Source organism: Larus michahellis, chromosome 2 (assembly GCF_964199755.1).
Source record: "Larus michahellis chromosome 2, bLarMic1.1, whole genome shotgun sequence".
Lineage (NCBI taxonomy): Eukaryota > Metazoa > Chordata > Aves > Charadriiformes > Laridae > Larus > Larus michahellis.
In genome coordinates, this window is record NC_133897.1 from 77,313,642 (window position 1) to 77,337,492 (window position 23,851).

The 23,851-nt window shown below is 38.3% G+C and overlaps 1 protein-coding gene across 4 annotated transcripts in view; it reads right to left on the reverse strand.

The window, feature by feature from the left end:
• The window catches only part of CDYL (chromodomain Y like), a 102,619-nt gene that overhangs the window by 15,840 nt on the left and 62,928 nt on the right, over positions 1–23,851 (reverse strand). The window contains exons 1-2 of one of the 4 annotated variants that reach the window (XM_074576038.1): positions 7,989–8,017; positions 7,660–7,682 (exon numbers count right to left, since the gene is read on the reverse strand). The exons of 1 other annotated variant lie outside the window; for it this stretch is intronic. Coding sequence is in view for 1 of the 3 variants with exons in the window: in XM_074576039.1 (XP_074432140.1) it covers positions 7,989–8,033 (45 nt within the window). In the remaining 2 variants the exon portion in view is untranslated. Of the gene's footprint in view, positions 1–7,659; positions 7,683–7,988; positions 8,034–13,182; positions 13,216–23,851 lie in introns of those variants that run through there. 2 more of the 4 variants (XM_074576039.1, XM_074576037.1) reach the window with 2 other exon arrangements.

Below are 23,851 nucleotides of genomic sequence, written 5' to 3' on the forward strand. Positions count from 1 at the left end.
CTCTAAGCTATTTGTGCCTCACTGTTACTGCCTCCGACATTCTGGAGAAGTTCAGTTTAGCTTATGTAGGAAGCCTGGAGTACAAACACTCCCCTCCTTGCAACAATAATGGGGACACATCCAAACAGGTGCTCTAACCACAGCCAAGCCTCTTGCGTAGGCTTCTTTTCCAGTATGCATGTACTAGTGGTGGTACTCTTAATTCAAAGGTTTGTCTGACGGAGTATGCTGTTTCTGAAAGGCTTAAGACAGATGTCCAAAGAATGAGCATAAGAAGATGGGAGGTGTGAATGGTGCTGTCTGAGTATCTTCCCAAACTCCAGCCACCAGAAGTTTAACGATTCCTAAAATTTGCATGCCCACAACCACAGGATGCACCCAAGTCATGTAATTAAATCCTTATCCCCCATGGGATTGTCCAATTTACTTTTGAAATCACTTCCAAAGTATCTTTTTGCAGTAAGTAGCAGAGCTGACATCTTTACTTTCTTCATCCCTTTCATCACATCCTTTCTCCAGATTGATTAGTCTCAATCTTATTCGCCCTTTCTTCTTCCAGAAGCCAGCTCAAGCCCATCATTCTTCTCCATGCCTCTTCCTCTTCTACTGAATCTTGGAACGGGTTCCAAAATGGCACACAATATTCAAGATGGGGATTTATAACGTGGCATATTTGAGCCTTCTCTTGTCCTCTACTCCTTTTCCATAATAACTGCTAAACACTTTTTTTTAAAACTAGCTCTGAGCAGGTGTTTGCAGAAAACTACCCAAAACAAACCCCATGTCCTTTTCCTGAGCAGTAACAGGTAGCCAGGAACCAGTCATTGTCCAAGTTTTATGTTTTGCTATAGGCATAGTTTTGCATAGAAGTCTGTTTTGTCCCCTCCTCCTTACTTAGCATTCATCTACACTGAAAGTAATCTCTCATTTTAATCACTAAATCACTTGGTATTTTCAGATATATCTGCACTACTCACAAGGAGCTTCAGGGACCCTCCCCCGCACCGTTCCCATACTCTCACACACCAACCATGTCCTCTCCCACACTAAGTGACAAAATGGTTAATAAGCAGCATCCCATTTGAATAAGTAAATGAACAAACACCAGCAACAACAATTTCTTAAAGTGTTAACTGCAAAAATAACACTGTAATTGTAACTGATTACAACTCAAGTACTGAAGAGGGAAAAATATGATCTGCAAAACTGATTAAGAAAAAAAATAATTAAAAGAAAAAAAAAATCAGTGGTAGAAGTAAGATGTATTTTTTCCAAAGTCCTTCCTATATTTTCACTGCTTTATAGTCCCCTGTATATATAATCCACAAGACTTCACATCAGTTGTCCATTGCATGTTGCCTCGTGTTCTCCTTTTGCCTAAACAGTGGTGTTTTGCTACATGTTCATGTGTACTAGCGGGTTCTAATTGTAAACACTGTTAAGTTTTTCCAGTCTTAACTCTGCACTACCTCAAATATTTCACACAATAAGACACCAACCCTAGACAGTGATACCACAATGCAAACATAATATATAACAGCTTCCAGTAATTTTTCCACCTCTGCTTCAGCAATTACACAGCAAATATTTCATAGAACTGCAGTGTATTGTCACAGATTATAGAAATTCAAAATGATGGTTCCAAAAAGCTATCAAAAGCTTACGTGCTCCACAAAGCAATACTATGTATGTGCCCATTTTTTGTCCGACTGTATGTATTTACAGCACTTAAATTTTGGAATCAAACAAGAGTTCCAGCTTCCTTTGAATGGCACTATGAATATTTGTCAGAAGGAAAAAAAAAAACAAACCTGAAAAAAAAAAAATAATTACTGAATCACCTAAAATATTGTTTTGCTCTGTGCTTCTGAAAGAGTATTAGTCATTTACAAAAAAAAAAACAAACAAACAAACAACATTTTACTTACATCCTTCCAGGATATGGTGGTGTTCTGATGCAGTGCACAAAACAGTGCTACCAATACCACCAACAAGCTACGCATAGCCCAGCATTAGACAAGGCATCCCCAAAGGCGCCTGGGAGGAGAAAGGGGTAGGGAAAGGGTGATACTTCTTCAAATTATGGGCTGCTGATCAGTGTAATACCCTGCCACCAGTGTCGAAATGTCCTCACCGCTCTTGCTGTTAGGAGGGGTGTGTGTGCGCACTAACTTTATCTTTTCAAATAAAGCTAACCACTTCTTGATTCTGTTTCCAGGAAATAGTTACACAGGGAACCAACTAGAGGTTCTTCAGACACCTTCTGTTGGTTTTGCAAATACACAGTGAGTGGAGGTTCTAAGCACAGACTAACAGGCAAATCGTTGTGGTAGTACTTGGTGAAACATCAGCAAGAGGTAACTACAACTCAGCAGTTAACAGTCCCGCAGTGGCTGTCAGGCTTGACTGTCAATGTCTATCTTCAGTTCCCAAAAAAGCCACTTTCTCATGCTTTCAATTCCTCTTTTCCTTTTATTTTGTATAGGTGTTAATTTTAAATGCTACTTTGAAACGCTGCTCCAATAAAATCTATGTTTCTTACAGGACACTGTGGTGCACAAAATTAACACGAGGAGAGAAATACACACATGTACACTTGGTAATACTTCTCTACTTGATTAAGAGTTTTTCAGTCCTACACTAGTTTTCATCTTGGCTGCCATGCCACATTTAGAGTAATACAATAGCCATTTTTTCCTTCTGTATATAGTTTTCTCTGTTTCTTTAGTTCTTTACAGCATCAATCAAATATATTTACATGTTTGCAACGATACTGTTAGGAAGATGGCAGCATTACTGGTTGCACTGGACACATGTTATACACTATTTAATTATTTTTACTTTTGAATGTTTTTCCTTCTCAGAGCATTAAGCATCCATTTAAAGATACACTCATAATGCCAACCAAAAATGCAGCTAATCAGAACATAAAATTCTAGTACTAAAAGTAGGCAATCATTACAAGAGAAAACAGCATCTCTCCAATCAAGTTAAATAGATTTACCTTAGTCTGACTACTTTAAGTCATATAAGTGGAAATAAAAGAAAGTTTACATACTTCAAAAAGATGTGAATAACAGGATACTAGGTCTAACATTTAAGACCATGTCCATCCATAGAAACAACAAGGGTAACATTATTAGTGTAATTTGGCAACAAAGCTCCTAAAAAGTCTGATTAAGTTTTACAACCTTCAAAAAGGAGTTACGTATTTTTATGCATAAGGTATTATTAAGTAATCTTTCCACATGCTGTCTTACAGTGGAAAAAAATGCCCCCCTTCCTAACAACTGCAAAAGCCTTTCCAAATACTTCTCCATTCTTATTATTTCACTGGAAATATATAAATTAACATTCCTCAAATGAGCAAATCCTTTTTCTCCTTTATCATGGCATCAGGATAAATTAGGATTTCTCTATTCTCTCCTTCCACTTCAGTTTTAAACTCATTTTGTAGTGATTTTCTTTCATTGAATCTATAGTCAGGATACTACTAACAAACAGAAACAGCGCACATGATAATTCTCACCATTTTAGCTGTTACTCAAGGTGGCTGTAAGAAAAAAAAAAAAAAAATCCCAGGTCCTTCTGATATTACTCCAATCAAGTAACCCCAGCCATATTTCACAGTAGCATGTACCAAAGTATTTGATGGGAAAAGCAAAGAGTTAGTTCTATTTCTTTTTTCTCACAAATCAACGCAAATAAGAAAAACCTTCCCCGAGTTACAGACTTCTTTTTGAGGTCTTTTAACACTGGAAACGTTTCATAAGGAAGAACTCTCCTATCTTGTCCTTTGATATTCTCAGAACTGCAGGTTATGATACCGCAGTGTTCATTCAAAATGCTCTCAAATTTGAGAGCTAAGTAAGGACGTCTCTTGGGGCTCATCTATAGAGGAAAGCTATTGCAAAATAGGCTAAGGTTTAAACTCGAAGTATATCCAGCTATTTCACACTAACTCCTAAGGTGAACACATTCTATATTAAGAGCACTTCATTGCTATTTAATCCAATCCCCAAAGTGATCTAAAAAAAAATGGCTCTCTTGATTGGGGAATAAGAGTGCCCTAATGAAAGGCTAGCCTAGAACAGAAACTGCCAAAAAGACATCCCAGGCAGTTTCCTGTATAGACACGATCATATACACGCTATGTACATATGACATAATTCTTGTAAGGACATCAAAACTTTCTAAATCATTTTAGCTAAATTATTAATGAGATTTAGATAGATGGGCATAGCATCACTATGTTGGCAGAATACTTTCATTTACCTTCTTTTTGAAAGCAACATATCAATACAATAAGTATTGTATGTGTAACATACTATGTGTAACACTGAATGTGTAACATTTCATTCTTATCACATAGATGAGTCTTTAAATGCCGGGGTTTGCAAGCGCTCCATTCACAACTGCTCACAGAAACATTTGGCATTTCAATGCAGAAAAGCAGTAGGCAAAGAGGACTAGAGGGCTTTCAGGGGATCAAAACACCGATGTGTACCTATAGAGCTTTACAGGAGACTCCAAGCTCTTGAGTATTCAGAGTATTTGAAGTGAGCATCCCTGCTGAGAAGCATCATCTCTGGTTTTACAGACCTATCTCAAGGAGGCACGTGTGCCTTTCCTGCCACTCCCTGCTGTCTGTCATTAATGGAAGATGTCTCGACCTCCTGTGGGACATTCAGCAACAGGTTCATTAAAAGGTGGCCAGTGGATAGATTACCTGAAGCCGTGTGAGCTTGCAGCAGAGAGGCCATCTTCCAGTACACAAGTGCATACAGATGTGTGCCTTAACATGGCTAGCTACAGCCTATACTTGGGTAGCCTGAGATACATAACGTTGCTGGCTGCTGCCAAGACAGGCAACTGTTGTGCAGCAGCACCCCCTTATCAGAAATTACTGACCTTGGCAGAAATAACTGGCTGAGGTGGGAAGGGGAAGCACAACGGAGGCCTCTCTTGAGTCTTCACTTGAGTCTTTTGGGTACCTTTTAGAGATAAACGGCACATTCAGAAATGCATGTGCCAAGCAGGTTCTTACTTTTGATTCTGAGGTGCTCAATGGAGAGTAGTCTCCACTGGAGAGCCAAGAATTTGAGCCAAGACGGTTTCTGAAAGACCCTGCCTTTAGGCAAAGCACACAACTGCTATTTACGCCACATCTAAAGAGGCATTCACAAATTGTTCTAGAGGTAATCTCTCCCCCAGTTTTCCCAATATTCTGGGAAAATAAGCCCACGTTAAAAGCAGGATGATGAAAGGTATCTTTGGGTATCCCATGCAACAGATGCTGGGCAGTTACATGCTCTGAACTGAAAAAGTGATTCAGAACAGTGTATCACCTTGCCAAATTTCTCCTTTTATATTGTTGGAGAGGAATAAAGCCCAAATACCTACCAGCAACAGCTGAAATTAGGTATTATAGAAAGGAGTAAGTAAATACAACCCGTGCTCTCAAGATTAATCTGATCTCTCCTTGCTTTTGGCAACACTAGCTAGGATCAGAAGGTATGTGAGTACATGCTTCAACTGGAGAATTCATGATTATCCAGAATTCCTTATTCTTCCTATATTACATAATAACAATAATAATAAAAAACAACCAAAAAACCCCCCGAAAAACAAAACTAAAAAAAACAGAGAAAGTTCTAAAGTCAACACTAGGAGACTTCTGAGAGTAAAAGACTTGCATCAGGTACTTTGCATGAGGAAAACATATATGATACCCTTCCTCAATTAGGCTTTGTCCTGTATCACCGCAGGCAACTACTAGAAAACACAGGAGGCAATTGTCTCCACATTGTCTTGCCCATCATCTTGCCCCTCATCACACCTCGCAGCTTGACCCTGAGTACAAATAGTGTGGTTCTCCATATTGTGGGATTTGCAGAGATAGCAAAGATCTTGAACGTGGATATGAGTCTTGGAAAAATGCCCACCATAAGAACAAGTTTTCATCAAATTTTGAAATCAAGAATATAATGGTAAACAAGCAAATCAAAAAACCACGCCCATGATAAATCACAAGAAAATAACCAGAGCTGAAAGCAGTGACCAGAGAAGGCAATGCTCCAATCTCAGCCAGCAGCTGGGAGGAACTGGAGGCAGTGAGCTGCCCTTACACAGCAGGATGGATCGCACAGGCATGGGTAGCGTTTGGGTGCGTACTCTTCATATTGCTGAGGAAAGCAATCAGCTGCTCTTTAAGACCTTAGTCTTTTACAAATATGACAACAGTCAATGAAGTAGAACGGTCTATCAAAGGGAAAAATCTCAGAGGCAAAACCCCTAAACTGATAACTCCATAAAACACTAATTAAGTATTTAACACATGCTGCCATGCATAGAAAATGATGCAGAGCTGCTAAAGTGGCTTCCCTCAGGCTACAGAGCAAGTCAGTATAGAAGCCAGGATTATTAGTTACAGGTGGTCCCGATTCCCAAAAGCTATTTTCCCCTGTAAAAATCTGCTTTTATAGAGTACTGTCTTTTTTTTTTTCTTTCCAGAAATTTTATGTATCTAGATTAAAATACAAGTAGCAATACTGACACTATTGCTAGTCAGAAGAGACAGCTAAAGAAGCAAAGGAATAAGCACTATATGATATTTAAGGGGGACATATTGTTTCAGCAGCATCAACATATTAATATGAAACCACAGCCTCTAAGAAACTACAAGGACTAACATTAGGAGGCTGAAGGAGAAAAAAAAATAATCAAGAAATTAGGAAGTTACAGATGTGGCAGAGAAAAAAAAAACCCCACAAATACAATGTGGTTTAAGGCAAATTTCAGAACAAGCTTTAAAAAAGACAAACCAGTGAAGATCTATCTCAGAGGGTAGGACTTAGCAACTACTATCAATCAGGCCAAAACCAATGAAGGCTTAGTTAGGTACCATAGTGCCTGTTGCTACACAAAACCAAGAACAAAGTATATCGTATTTGATGCTTTAAATCACAGTGTGCAGCAGTCTCAGAGAGAATTTTATAGCTTGTGTAGCTGGTAATAGGAAAGTGAGGTTTGTTTGACTATTTGGAGATGGAGGTAGGAACACACAGGAGTCACACTAGGATGGTCATAGTTCAAGTGTCACTTTGTAGATTCTTTGAAAATATTATCACCGCAAGTGCGTGGAATGACATGGGTCCACAACCTGGTAATTTGAGAAAGCAGAGGGGGGAAAACAAAACAAAACAAAACAATCTCCATTTGAATTTTGGGCTTGGGAATTGTTAGAATTCCAACTGGTGCAACTCCAAGTCCAGTGCTGGAGCCTCAGATGTTCAGTGGGAAGTTCATAAAGCTGTGCTCAGACTTACATTTACTAAGGGGTTGTTCATGGGTGACGGGCTCTGAACATCTTTAGATACAGCAGACTCCTAAAATACCAAATCTTGCCTTAGGAAACAGTCCATTAAGAATACACAGAGAAGCCAAAAATATCAGATGAAGTCACTACATAAAAGACAGAAGAATTACTATTAAGTAAAGCAAAGATCGCGTACACACAAATAATGGGACTAGTACATAACTAGTCACAATTGTGAGCTCAGTTTTAATTTAGAAACCATTTAAAATGTGTCACAGATGAGACAAAATGATAGATGAATTGCATGACTGGTTGTTTCCTGAAGCCTGCCAGGGACCCACCTGTTCAAGTCAGATTCCGACCACTAAACAAAGAGAATAAAGAAAATAGAAACAGAACAGTATCAGCAAATGGAATTGAAATTTAATTTCTACCAAGATGAATGCTGTACAATTTTAGATAAATGTGTTATGTAAAAAGATACTGCTTTAAATACCATTTAGACAAATAGCAAGACACCCCAGTCATAAGGAAAAGGTGTATAAATGGAACTAAACTTATACAGTAATTGAATTATTTTCTTCAGGAGTGAGATGTAGCTTCAATTAATTCCACATGGTTAAACAGGTCAATAGGAACTGAGGGGAAAAATAGAATATGCTATACTTACAAGAAAATAGGAAGTAAAGAACACTGGGAAGAATACAGGGAGATGCTAAAACAGATAAAGAACGGTATTAGAAACGCAAAGTAAAACTCTAAAGTTCTCATAGTTACAGATGCTAAACACAAATTATTTTTCCAGTGATAAAAAAAACTAAGAGAAAGGAGAATTAGACCAAAAATAAAAGAGTGAAATGTAGTGTAAGTTACAAAGTCAATTTAAAATATTAGTGGGGACACCAGCATGCCATAAGAAACCAGGAAAGATTTATAATGAGTATGAATATATTGTACGTATAACAAATGACAGACTAAAAGGTTTGAAACGTGGCAAGATTGCTGACTTACAGTAAAAAAAGAGAAACAGACAAATGTGATAGTCTATATAGGAAATGTATCATAGTAAGTGAAATACCTGAGACTTGCTTGCTTAAGGACTAGCAAATTTGGAAGGTAACTTGAGTAATAAGACTTGTATTGATGCAGTTTCAGAAAGAGTTGGAAAAAAAAAACCACTTTAAAAAAAGAAGCCTTAAACCTCTGCAGTTTATTTCTGTTTATAAACAGGACTGTCCTCATAAAGTCATGTTTCAAAAGTGCCCTTCCAATTAAAGACTGCTGGGAATCGAATGCAATGCTCAGGAGAGCCATACTGGATACTGCAGGGAGATTTCATCTTCTTACAAGACTTCACTCATTACTTGCCATATATTTTACCAATATTTTGCAGTTTCATACCATTCCAAAACACACATCAGAACCCTCCCCATCATGTACACTTACATCTAATGTAAATTTCAGGATTTTAAAAAAAATGTCTCAACACAGGAGCAACTCTATTTTGCTCAGCATTGAAGCTGTACACATAGAATTATTCTCAGTGATACGAAGTTGGAAATGCATTGAGAAGTAAAAAATTTCTATCTAAAATCAATTTTACATTATAAGATCATGAAACACGAAAGTTTCTATTGATACCAAAAAAGTGGAAGTTAGTAACAACAAAGATTTCAGGATTATTGTATGCTAAAAATGGTAACATTCTGTCATTGGGAGTTTGATATACAGAGTTATAATAAACTCTGCATCTCCATTTGATCTCAGAATATGTTGCCTTATCACTAGTACATTGCCATAAGGTCAATAGCAAAGATATTGCTTATAGTTTTCTATTCTGTTATTATCTATACATCAACATATTGGTGATTTACAAACCCAAACACTTTGTCCGTCTTTTGTTACTACAGTAGATGACTTTTCCAATATAACTACATCATAGAAGATACCACACCATCAGATATTTCCCTCCCACAGCTCAGTTAAAATACTACGGAGATCTCAAAGGAGTTTATCTTCAAGATGTTCTTTTGAATCGTTATAATTAACAAAAGTGCTGCAGTGGGATCACCTTACTTTTTCAGTAATTCTTAAACAAAATTATATGCTTACTGAAATTTCTAAAAGAATGAATGTGGTGTTTTGTTAAATAAATAAATAAATAAATAGAAGGATTACTCGCCCCCCGCCCGGTCCTTGTTTTTCAAACTATATAAGAGTCTATGAGCAAGAAGCAGCATGATCACATGCTGGCTCAGATCAGACCAACACTGCAAATGTATAAACCAAGTTCACCCCTGCTATAAGGGGAAAGAATTCTACCGCACGTCTGTCCTTGGGCTCAATTGTTCTTGCCAGCAGACTGGCACTCCCTTTAGCTGCCAAGTTCAGAAAAATCAGCCAAGGAACTTCCAGGAACCTCACTGTAACCCTGTGATCTGGGAAAGCAGCTCATACAAAATTACTTATTGATACTTAAGTACCAATCTAGTTTACATAACATGAAAATTAAGATTTGTTTCCCTTCATCGCTCTGTTTCTTCTTTGTATAGTCTGCCAGACCAGGAACAAGTAATTCATCACAGGTATTTCTGTCTAATCCAGAAACAGGGCAGCGGAGTTCCTTAATACCTTCCCTCCCTTCACTGATACATCTGCTGAACAATTCCACAAGAGCTTCCAAAGTTAAACAAAATTTCAGTTTAAAACTATTTACCATCATCAGTGTTTTTAACTCATTTGACTTTCCTTTCCCAGTCAGTCTTCAGTAAGACAACTGGAATCCTAAACAAAATTTGCAAAAACCATTAAGTATAGTTCAACTACAGCAAAATATCCAGGCATATTAGTGTTTTCCTAATCTAGGTTCATTATTTGGACAGAAATATCAACTTCTGACTAAGTAGCAAGAAATGAGTAATAAACTGACATAAACAAATGAAGACACGCCAAAAAACCCACAAAACCTGGCAAAATTAATTTAGCTGCAGGAACAAGGCAAACATTTTTGCAGGGTGCACTGGGTTAGCTTTTGGCTTGACCAGTTCCTGAGTGCTGCTGCTGACCAAGCTGGGCAGCGAGAACGTGTGGGAAGGGGGTGGTGGAAAGAGAGCACGGGATAACGGAGAGTAACGTGAAAAGGATGTCTAAAGAGAACAGCAATGCATTTCACTCAAGTTTAAATAACATACCGACTAGCAGATAACAATTATAGAAAAGAGTAGGTATTTCCTCGTGCAAACCATTTAATTATGAGATCGAGTCCCAATATTGCAAAATAAACTCTAACGCTACTGACTTATCCACATAGGAAACTGGCAGGATTAAAATCATCAGAGAACAGGTGTCATTGTAGTGCTACCTGCTCTTTCGTGCTCCGCAGTCTAAAGCATTTAAAAAACCCCAAACAAACAACAATCTGCTGTGAAACTATCTTCTAATATTTCAATAAACATTGAGATTATGAACTAATTTTGCAAGCGTAAAGTAACCTGTGGTTTAGAACAGATCTGTGGACTAGTTTATTTACACTGTAGAAAACAGCCCATGATGTAAACTCTTCAAACTTTCCCAAATGGAAAAATCATGAGAAAAACTGTTGCAGGTATCTGCGAGGGAAATACAGCACACTTCATTGCTGTCATCAATTTATAGTTTATCAATGGTTACCTGGAAAGCCACGAAATGAAAAGAAAGTTGTCACAGAAAAGAAAATGGCATCAGAAGCAGATAGGGTGTCCCAGTAAGGCATGAGCTAGAGCAGGAGGCAAAGCCACCCGTCTGCTGAGGCTGCCACAGCCTGCAGTGGGACAGAGAACAAACAGGAACAGTCAGAGAAGCACGACTATTCATCACCTCCTCTTCACAAAGAGGGACTTCCCTCCCTGCTAGGTCTGGGACTGTCCCTACAGCACAACTTCTGACTATAATAAATTCTAAAGTAAAGTGCATGGAACAGGAAAGGAGACTAACATTCAAGCTGAGGCTCCAAAAAATCAGTCTAACCAATGCTCCAGTAAGTCCCTGGAAAAGCTTGTTAGAGAGTGCCCTGACGTCTCTGAGAATAATATTAGCGCAACACGTACTCAAAAAGCTGATTTGGGATTGTTTAGTTGCTGACTTTGCCAGCCTTTTGAAGGACACAGAGAACAGTCCAATTGACACAGCCTCTAAAGCTGCTGGGAAGGTTGTTTTTTCTAACCTAATGGCTACGGTAAATAGTAGACTTCATGTCAAAACACATTCCTTCTACATGCCATGACGTGCTGCCCATCGTTACAAGCCCACGAAACACCTTTGTTTTCAGAGAGAGACTCACACCGCGCCACTCTGGGTGGTTCTCTCATGACTGCTCCTTCCAAAGACAAGTCTTTCACTGTGCGTCACTCTGTGCATACCGGCCAGCAAGCAAAGACCTTTCCTTCCCTGGTTAAGGTTTAAAACATTAAGTTTTAAAGTTTAAAATTTCCCCTTCCATTTCATCTAGCTTATATAGGTTCCCTGTAACATATGAAAAATGCATACGATGACAACCATGAAGCATTCAAGAGCAGAGGTGGGCAAATAACGGATTTTGGCTCAGAGGTCGAGCTGGGGACGCAACAAAAAACCTAAACAGACTCTCTCCTGTTTTCAGGTTTACTCCTTCTATGTAGTATCTTTCAAACTGTTCTGAACCAAAATAAAAATGCTGCTTTGAAACAAAGTCAGATGTGTATTTAATAAATTAGACTCATTTGTAAATAGGATTCTGCTCTTCCCTGTTCTAAGCCGTTTTTGTTACAATTTCTATTGTTAAAAAAAATATTGCCCGTATCCAGTAGTAATATAATTATAGCATTTATTACTAGAGTTAATGCAGTAGTTTTAATTCTTTTGCTGTGTGAATCTGAATACGTTATTCATGTTACTTGTAGCAAAGATAAATAAGAAACATAATAAAGTTTGCAAACACTAATACAGCATTAAACTCACTAGATTCTCCTTGAGGAAGGTTAAAATTGAAGCAGAACAAACCCAGCACTATATCCTACAGGTCGATTTAAAATTAATCATTACTTTAGTCCCACATGCATTTAGCTGAAAGCCAGAAATGATTTAATCTTAAATTCTAAGATCGGAAAGACATTTCCCTTATGTGGTAAAGGGAAGCCAATGGCTTGAATTCAAGCCTGTGCTGTTTCAAGATCACCCTTTGAAAGGGTCTGTCCGTGATTTCACTCTGCTTTGGTAGCTTAAAAAATTATTCATGTCAGTGGTCGCAAGACAATTGGAAACAACAGCTTCTCACAATTATTTTCCTTCCAAAAGCATTGGAGAAAACCCCCTCTCCCTGTCAGGATTCCTCTACAAAACCCAAAGCATTTGTCCCCCATGGGCTCACTAGTGAGCTGGTGCTGATCGCCCTGTACAGTCGAACTACACAACCAGGCAAATAACCAGGACTCGCAAGCAACAAAAGTGAAGTATGGTCCATTTAAAATAACACACGTACACTGCCCTGTGTTGCCATTCCACCTTATCATATGCCCAGGAGGTGTCTTTTAATGTTCTGATGCAACTAAATGCTTCAACAAGTAAATTCAAGCCAGACTCTGAAAGCAAAATGAGATTCCCCCATTTTGTAGCCCTCACAGGCAAACACGGCTCAACCAACAGAAAACCAACCATCTCCAGAGACATGTGAATTATTTTCACTGAAAGTTTCCCTCATTAAAACTCTTTTCTCCTGCATCCTTGACTGGCGAGAATTATCAGTATTTCTGATGACCCAAGGGCATCTACAAAAGCAGATGTCATTCTGACTTTATTGCACTTCCTGAAACACCTTCTGCTCCACCAGATGACCCTCAGAGAGAACCTACCTGGATTGTACCGTTCCTTGCTTTTCTCTCTGCACAGTGACACAACAGCTACTACCCTTTTTGCAAGCTGGCACATTCTTTAACGACGGAGCTACAGGTGTTTCCCAATGACCCTGACAGATTTCCCTGCACGTGAAAACGGTTTGACTGAATCAACAGCAGCATCGGCAGAGCAGTCTGGGGGGAGGAGAATGGATCAAAAGACAAAGGTCTCTTCTAGCCCTATTTCCGAGTATTCTGTGATGCATATGTGATCACTATGTAGCATTTGTGATGCTATGTAACATTTATGCTTTTTTGTCCTGACCTAAAGGCAGTTGCTTTTCACCAAGATGGAACACAAAGACAAGGCACCTGAACTGATGGTATCAGGTGCAGATTAGCAAACTGTGGACCACGACAATGGGATTCTTAGTTAACTGCTGCTTTCAGTCCCGACGTCTGTGTCTCTGCCTGTGTCCTGGAATGAACCCTGGGAGGGGAAAAAATCCTCTTCTGTGGAGATGCCTGAATATTTGTCTGGGAAGCCACAACCACAGGTCCAATATGTATCTGTACGTCTGCCATAAAGCTTAAGGTCTCATGCTATGTAAGGTCTTTGCAAAAACATTCCTATGGATTGCAGTGTCCATTCTGAACTGATCATTTCTGCCATGACCTCACTGATGTGAAAGTTACTCCTGTTTCATACATTATTTTTAAAGTACTTCCAAATCAGGAGACTGGACTCTATGACTGGGTATAAGAAATGATAACCTTCTAACAGTTTAAAAATAAGGATGAGAAAAATAGCCTGTGGTAAGAGGAAACTTCTAAATGATCAGACGAAAACTGACAATTCCCTTTTCTCCAAGGGTAAGGAACATGAACAAACAGTCATTCACCAGGGGAAATGGCTGATCTCCTTGGTTTCAGCACAACCAAAATACTATCTAAATTGAATACGGGTGCTATTATTGGATAAAATTTGTGCAATACCTTTTGGACTGCGCAAGAGAGTTTATGGCCAACTCTAGGAGTCATTCTTTGAGATGACCTTCTGCAATACCTGGTGTTAAACTAGAATTTGGCAGGGTTGCCGCAAAAGAAGTAAAGCCAGTCTGATTCCTCAGATATTATTGGCCTTCAAGTGCAGGCCATAGTAAAATCACCTTTCCCCCTAATGTCGAGGAGCCAGGAATATCTGATAAAACAACAGCAAGAGTGGATATAAAAAGTTCAAGAGTACCATGTTTCCCTGGCTTACTGCATTTATTGAGGGTGGATGACAACAGTTACTTTTTGAGGTTTTTTTTTCCCCCCGTTCTTGGGCTTTTTGCAATGCTGCACTTTTGGCAGTGTTTCTGCAACTGCCTGGTTTGTCCAGGGTTGCCCACTGTTACTATATTACTTCTGAATGCTGAAAGTTTGGATGCTGATCATCCAAAGCACATTGAGGGGTGGGGGCAAAATCAGGTTTTCTGTGAGTCTCTTGAGGGGTTTTGGGTTCCTCCTTTCCCCCCCCCCCCTAAATCAAGCATTACTTTGTCAGGGAAACACCACCGTGAGCCAAACCAGTGTTCAGTAGCCAAATAAGAGCTGCAGGAGGGTCTTCCACCCTGGCAGTGATTTTGGCCCAGTTTGCAGGTGCCATCCCAGGCTGGCAGGCAGGAGAGGGTGGGCTCCCTGCCAGGCAGACACGGGAAGGATGCAGCAAGGGCACAGAGTCACTCTTCTACAGCGAAACACGGGATTACGTTATAGAAGGATAGAAAAGGCTGATGAAATTCGCCAAGAAGGAAGGCGGTGGAGGGGAAAAGGAGCTGAAGCAGAAAGAGTCCTCAGCTGTGTGCCAGCAGAGGCAGCCACAGCTCGTTGTGATTTGGTGAGCAACCCCTTCCCTACCTGGTCTGCAGGCAGAAGAGCCTCGGCTGTCCCTGCCCCAGCCACCGCAGCCTTCCCACCACAGCAGGGGCCAGTTACAAAACTGACTCCCAGCAAAAAAAAAATAGAAAAAAAAAAAAAAAGTCATTTAAAGAAGCCTTGCTAGTGGGTGCAGTATTTCTGTGCTGAGGAGATCCGTTCACTGAAAAGGAGACTGCTTCCTCTGCCTTTACTATTATGTTAGTAGGAAACATTTGCCAGCACCGTTACGTTCGTTTCCAAGCCAGACTGTTAAGTGTAGGCGATCTTCAGACAATGTAATGGATAAAAAATGAAGAGGTTTTTGCTGAGTGTGCACACAGTCAAACATTTTCAGAAAGACTTAAAAGGTGGCCAAGTCTGAACAGATTTTAACATGATAGCAAAAGCACATCTCTGACACAAAGGCCAAAGCTGTGTTAAACAGCAAATCATTGCACAAAGGCTTGTGTGAGGAGCAGATGATCCCTCGCCTTCTTTGACAGTTTAGATATTCAGATAGCAAACTCCTGAGCAACGTATGACATTCTCAGGATATGGGAATCCCTGACATGCCATACTTTTCTTCCATGTAATTCCCTCTGATGCAACCCCAATATTCACCACAGAAGTTTCTGCTATTGACTTTTTCCATTAGTTTTCCTTTTCCTTTCCTTTATCCTTCTGGTAATGTGTTTAACTTTGGATGACAGGTGAAGAGCTTGAGGTTTCTGCCCTTCCTCTTCCCAAAGGGCTAAAAACTCAAGCAAATAAAGTCTCATCACTGTTCCCAAAGTCTAAATACTGCAAGTAAGATGGCTAAAAACAAAGCCATCCCCCACAAACGTGACATATAACAATGGTTCCCTGCTGCATTTTCATTGGAAAACTACCCATATTGCTGTCCACTGCAAGTTAGTGAACAGTTAGTGAACTGTGTGAACAAACACACACTAAAAATTCCATGTAAACTTTTTTTTTTGTTTTAAAATTTCTTCCTGGAAAACACGTTCCTTTATCTATCATATTAGAAGAGGTTAATTTGCACTGAAAATTGTTCCCTCTCATCTGCTTAGCAAAGCTGCATTTATGATTCAAGAGAATCAACTATTGTTTAATTCGGTTTTTACATTTTTTTTTGCCAGTGTAATTGATTCTTTTACTATGTGGATTTTAGTATTGAACTTCATTAAAATAATGTAACATTGGCCTATCTAATTTACATCTGCAACTTCTATTTCAAAAATTGCTTCTGTTATCTCTTGGCAAAGACTCGTTTCTTGGTTAATTTAACAATGTGACCAAATTAAGACCTATTTTCTTTTACAGAATACAAAGTACATACTCTTAAGTATTACTATAAAACAGCAAAAGTGAAATACAATCAGATGTAAACAATTAGAAGCACACAGACATTTATGTGTATAAATGCATATATGCATTTATCACAAACTTGATATATTGTGAAAATCAGTCATTCAAAGCAAGTATTCACAATCTTATTGCAAGTTCCAAGTGCTGAAGTTTCGTAAATAAATAAAATAATAAAAACCCCCAACACTTAAGAGTAGTCCATGAACACCAACACAAGATTTAGAGCAAAAAAGGCCAATGCAACTTGGAACGCGTTAGCCAGACTGTAACCTTAGGAGACGAGAGAGCAAGAACATCAACATTATGGCAGTCCTAACCACTACAGCACTGGAGCATAGATGGAATATTGCTTCTGTTGTGCTTGTAACAACTGCAATAAAATTGATATAACAGAATCGTGGGAATTTCAGGCAAACACATTTGGTCAAACAGAGTGTTTGTCTATAGAATTCCTTTGGTTTATAGCAATGTACAATGTTTTGAGAGAAAGATACATAGACAAAGAAAATAAATACTCTCTACACTTCAAAATACTTGTCTTTTAGCTGTTAATCTGTTTCACAAGTTAAAATGTCTAACAATAGTTGTAAGAGGAAAAACCCAAATACAGTCCCTAAACCAACTACAAATACTGACATCCTCGAGAAATCTAAATATTTTAAAGATGGAACCAAGACCAAACAAGAAAGTAGAGAACATCCTTCTGTGGGACTTCATGCTAAAATTAACTGGCAGAGAAAGGGGGCTGTGGAACAGCAATCATCAGATGAAGCCCAAGTATCTTCTGCTCAGGAAATTTGGGTAGATATGGGGGAATAAGCTTTCAAAGTACAAGATGTTTTGCTGAAATTTTTACTCAATGAAGCCTGTGGCACTCTTGTTAAGTGTTCCTTGTCATCTTACAGATTTTTACTGTTTAAATCCTTTCAAGTAAGCTAGAAATTAGAGAGTAGCATGTTTTCTGCAGGTTTCATTTCTATCCCGCCACTGTTCCCTATGCTTTTTCACCTCACAGCAACTGAAAAACTGTTTTATACAGAGAGGGCAAAAAACAGACAACCAACCAACCAGTCAAAAAGCTAAGAAACCTATTAGTATCAAAACCCAAAACCTTACTATGAGAATTGCACTGAAAGTCTAAAACGAGAAGACAGAATGAGTGAAGATAACATAGAGATAAATAAAAAGTTTAAATCTGAACTTAGTGTTGAGGTCAGGTAAGTGTTTTTTTGTCTGAGTAGCAATAGCATAGGACAGTATCATAGTATCTGCTCTACTGTAAAAGAATAAACTGACTTTAAAGAAAAAAAAATCCAAAAAGCCCCTAAAACTCATCTGCATGTCTTGACAAGTGAAATGCTGCTTTTTATTAAAAACACAAAATAGAGCTTTGAAGATATATTAGCTCCTTTATGTAAAGATCACAGTATGGTAAACTATCCGAACAATTATAAAGCAATTACTGACCATAATTACACCAACTTTACTTTAATGATGAGAAAATCAAACACCGTCCAGTGAATTTAATGAATGCTCATACTGGAAATGAGCAAAAAAAATCCTTAAGAACAAACATATCCATATGTCCCCATTAACATAAGATGAGCTATGTGATACTGAAAAAGCACTACATTCTTGGCATTTGCTTATTTTAAGCCAAAAATCTAAATCTCAGAAATACTACAATTAATTACCCATTATTGTAGGTTACTGAAAGAAGCATGTAAAATTACTAACTTTATATTCTATAATGCAAACAAGACAGCTCTACCTCCCAGATGGAACCATCTATTTTATTTATATTACGTACTGAAACTAGGTCCAGAAAAGTCATTTCAGATGTGTCATGGGAAAGCACTGATGAGATGTTCCTAAAAAATAGTGGTCAGAATCCCTTTTTAAAACATGCTACATTTTGCAGGCCACAAATCGTTCAATGATTTGCTACTGAGCCTTTCTCCCACCAGAATGAATTTTGCAAGAATCACGTGAGAAAACCACTAGAAGACTAAAAGAAACGGAAGAGAGAGCAAGAACCCTTAATGTCCACAAACAAAATTACTCTTCACTGAATATAACTGTCTTCAAAAAACTTAAGGATTTAGATCAACCTGATACTTTTGCAGCATCTCCTACCAGCCTAAACAGTTGTCTTAATGACTTCATACTGAGCTGAGGTCTCCGGCATGACCAGACAACAGAATAGTAGAGAAGCAGAGATTTTTCCATGTACTTGCAGACACAGTCTTAGGGGATCTTATTATCCTTACCTTTAATAACATGCAAAAAAAAATATGAAATAACAAATTTATCAAATTCTGTAGAGTCTTAAATTTAAGGTAGAGATATGGAGATTATTACCTGTTAGATTTAATCATGTTATTAATTCAGAGCAGCAGACTCGGACAATGAAATTTGAATTCTCCCTAACTTAGGCAAAAAAAAGAAAAAACTTGATCCTAGAGTCTGAACAGTACATTTTTTGATCAAAAGCCTGTTACACTGACAATAAAAAACAAAGAGTGTGGCTTAAAGAGGATTTCATCTAACTCAGATAGAGTAACAAGCACAGCCACGATTATTATTTATCACCTATACACCACATAAATTCCAAGCTAGTTTGGATATCTGTTACATCTGCAGCAATGCTGATCCGTGACTTTATAAGGCAGGAGTCTCTGTTGTGAGTTTTATAGGGCAGGTAATATTAGACGTACTTAATGTTAGACACATTAATGTTAGGTTTGTTCTCCATGTCATCTGAAATACAATTCTAGTGCCACAAATTACACTATCAAACAAACATGCAAAGACTTCTTAGAAAATCCAGATTTAAGAATTATATTATGCCACTCCCCTCACAGGTGCACTAGAAGGAAGCTATCCCACTACAGCCTTCACATAGCAATAGTTATGATTTGCCACTGACAAAAGCAAAAGCAAAGCTGCAATTGCATGCAACCACAAAAGGCCCTAAATTAAGTATTTCTGGTCAGCTGAGAAACAAAGACAAGTTTCTCATTTGCACAGTGAGCCAGGATACCTTTCTTGTCACCATCCGGTGTCAAAAGTACCACTCCACACTCCAAACTTTCCAGACTAGAGAAACTACTACCTTTTAGAAAAGTATATTGCTTTTGAAGATATACTGCCCCTTCCTTCTGGCAAAATGTTACCTCTTACAGAACTATAAAGATCCTAGTAAATATGCTGTGACAACTCACGATCTGCAGGCTGTATTTAAATTTCGAGACGTGCATTTTTATTTGTTAAACTGTTGCACATACATTTGAAGTCAGGTGGCCTTTATTGGTAGGTATCTCAATGAAAAGAAAATAAAAAGTACAGGACAAACCCTACTAATTATTTTTCTTAAACACAGATAATTTGTCATTAAATTTAACTAAAATATTCTAATCCATCTGAGTGGTGACCTTGGGAAGTGGGTGTTTAAAAAGCTTGAGGTCATATTTACCTTGCAAACCTGAAAAACCCCACACTGGCTAGATTTGTCAACTTTCTAGAATATGTTTAAAACCAGTAAAAGTCAAAGGTTTTTAAGGAAGTCTCAAGGTAACTCTTTATTACTCAGGACATCACATAGGTGTACAAAAGCAGTCTGTATGTGAAAAGCATGTAGGACAATAAGACAAGCAGGTTTTTAGGATACACATGCTGTTTCTTTAAGCCTGCAACAGGAAGCCAGAGCCCAGATGGGAAAAGTTCTTAGCAGAAGTTTACTTAACTGAAGCTCTGCCAATTGATAATTAGTGACTTCATCCATTATACCTTTTTTTTTTTAAAAAAAAACCAACCCTAATCAGGTATTTTGTTTGAGCACAAAAATTTTCCATATTTCTGTACAGTTATCAAACAATATGGAGCTAGATGATGACTTCCTTGTATTATTTCAAGGTAGGAGTGATAAAAGTAGATAAATATGAAAGTCATCCATTCAGTACATATTCTAGTGTTATATAAATTTATGAGATATTTTGAGAATGAGTATTTCCCCCTACTCTCTGCATCACAAAGCTTAATTCAAATGAGCAGAAGCCCGGTAACAAGGCTACTAATTCATGTAGCAAAGTTTAAGTGATTTATAAATCATTTACCTTCACAGAGAAAAAGAGATTAAAATAACTATGGCACTGTTTTAAAAAAAGTATGAGGATTGCTACCTGAAACAAATACAAAATATAAGAAACTGCCTGTTTTCTCCTACAAAGTCATAGTCCAAAGAGTAGGAAGTATGTGGGAAAATAAAGCATTGTGACTGTGGTATGAGCAGAAACAAGCATAAACCCAAGTTATTCAAACAAGTAGCGCATAACTTTTTGTAAAGTCTGGAGCTAAGAATGAAACAGAAAGTGCAACTGATTCAGCAGTGTCAACTACTGAAATTGCAAGTCACTGTGCAATAAAAGAGCCGGTGCACTACAAACACTGGGAAGGATTCCCATGGAAAAAAGATGCGCTGCAAATCACTCCTCCTCCAAAACCAGTACTTAAAATAACTATAATTACAGAGTTCCTTGGTCGAAACATGTAATTAATGCTATCAAAAGTAAATCAGACCAATAAAGTCCAATGCTGCAAAAAAATTAAAATAAAAGTATGTGTGGAGAAAAAAAAAATTAAAAAGGAAGAAAGAAGTGAATTTGCTGTGTGTCACCTGACCAGACTGAGCAAGCAATCCATTGTAAAGACAACATCTACAGATCTTGGGCTGCTAATCTCCTGGGAGATCTTTAAAATCTGATAGGCAAAATATTTCACATTGTAGCTGATTCAGGAACAGCACCCACTTTTGCTTTTTACAAAACCTGATTAAAATGCGAGGCAGTCATAAATTAAAGCAGCCCAAGGTCATGCTTGATAGAGGAGGGATGGACAAACCTTACCTGGGGCAGTTCAGAGGCTGTCATCACAGGCAGCCCACCCAGAGGACATGCAAAGATCTTCTCTGGGAGAGGGGGCCACAACTTAGCAGCCCCACAGGCACCGCTCCTCGCCACAGAAGAGGAAGGTGGGACAGTCAGTGCAGCCCAATCCTGCACCGAGGCAGTGAAATGCTGGGCCTTTCTTTCTGGTGCCTGTCAGAAAAACCCAAACCACAATCTGGCAATCTCACTGAGAGGAAAGAAAAAAAAAAAAAGAAAAAAAAAAGAAAAAAAAAAGAAAGAAAAAAACCACATTTTCTTTCCACCGTGGTATAATGGTGCAGTAGATGTAAATAGGGTATTAATAGGGTACCAAACTTCGCTGTGAACCATGTGTGACTTGTCTTTAGCACCTTTTTAGCTTCACAAGGAGAAAGTGAGGAAGTCTGCAGAATCTAGAAAATCTCACAAGTGCTAACATCACCCCTAAATTTGAGAAACAGCAGAACATGGTTAGGAAGTCTTGGAAGGTAATCATAGCTCCTGGACGAGACAAGTGGAAAAAGGTATGCTGTGACAGATCAGGAGGGTTACTGGGGCAGTGGTTACAGGAACAGACTGGGGGGGCTGATGCAAAAAACACAACACTTAAGTATTACGCTTCCATCTGTAAATATACTTGGACCACTCCTGTCATTTTTTCAACAAAATTTTGGCTCCTGCTCTTGGCTGCATGATTTTGAACACCAACCCAACACCCAAGAAACACAAAACCACCACCACAACCACCTCCACACACCTGTAACCAACCTCTACAGGTTGCTTGAAATCAAGTAAATGACCTAGTGATAAAGGAAAAAAAAAATAAATAAGAGAGAGATAGGGTAGAGGCTTTTGGCACTGGTGGCATAACAAGATAAGAAATTATTGCTTAAGGGCAATAACCATTGAGAGGTGAGAGAAGCAAGCTATATGAATAGTTGAAAAAAATATATGCAGAAACATTATCATTTATACACTATCAAATTAAAAATACTTTTCAAGTACGAAGGTCTGCCTTGGGCCCAGTTCTAGTCAGTATTTTTTGTGCAAGACTTGGATAATGGAAGAGCAACAATACTCATAAAATGAACAGATTACATCAAACTGAGAGGACTGCAAACTTTCAGAAGGGGAGGACCACATTTCTAAATTATACTGCTGAATTTGGAAGACAGCTTGAAAAGTGAATTTTTACCTGTATGGAAGAAAAATAAATCATGCACTAAAAACGGGACTATGAAGCAGAAAAGTTTATTGGACTATAATCAATCACAAAGTACACACCAGTTAACAATGTGATGTAAGAAACAAGGGCAAAGCCCAATTCTGAGGCACATTGGAAGGAAACTTTACATATGAAAAGTGGTGATGCATTCTACTAAGTACTTGTGAAATATCCAGTTTTGGGCACCATACCTAAAGAGAGATACTTTGGACTGTCTAGGGTTGTTCAACAAAGACAACAGGTTTAAAAACAAGACATATGAGGAAAGGTGAAAGGAATAGGGTCTTTTTAGTCCATGAGAGGAAGTAAGTACAGAGATCTGACAGCTGTCCTACAGCATGCGCAAGTCAAACATGAATTGTTGGTTGGAAGAATCGCTAATGAATGGCATTGGCTTAAACTGTATCAATTAAAATATATTGGGGAAAGAAAAGGAAGAGGACTTTTCCAATCAAAGCAGCATGAAAGGTGAGTTAGAGGTGGTTTAATCCCCATTACAGATGTATTTTAAGAACAGGTTATACAACCCCTGTCAGGGAAAACAAACACTTGCTCAATTCTGCCTCAGTACAAGGATGGACTAAGCTGATCAACATCTTCTTTAGTCCAAGCTGCAGCCCTAACAACAGCCCTGAGGTTTCTTTTTTTTTTTTTTTTTTAAAAAAAATCTGCTTTCACACGCATAGTCCCGGTTTCAATGCTGTTGTAATTTGAACAAAGGCCAATGTTTATTGCTTCAGTGACACATTATTCTACAGAGCTCTTAAGCTTAAGACGTTAGGTATTTCTTTTAAATGGAGAAAAAGTGTTTGAGTAACAAGCTTACTATAAACACATACCATCTTGCTAGTTTGAAGCTGTCGGTAGAAATCCATACCACTAAAGACAGAGGCAATGGGGGCCTTAACTCTCTAAGAGATTTAAACCAACTCCAAAACACACACCACAGAATTCCCATCTGGTAACAGCATCTACTTGAGGTGCCGTATTGATTTCTCAAATTCTCTAAATTTGTAACAAAGACTGTGAGGTTACAGGTCCAAATAATTAAATTATTTAAACAGTAACTAATACTGAACAAGGTTGAATACAGTTTACAAGCTTAATTTGACCATTTGATGAGGTAGATGGAAGATTCTCATAACTGAGAAATTCCCTCTTCTTCCCCCCAAATCAGACTTCCAATGCTGAAAGTTTACGAGGAAAACCAAAAACTATCCAGATTTTAGTTCCTGCAGTCTACATAGGATGGCCTGACAAGTTA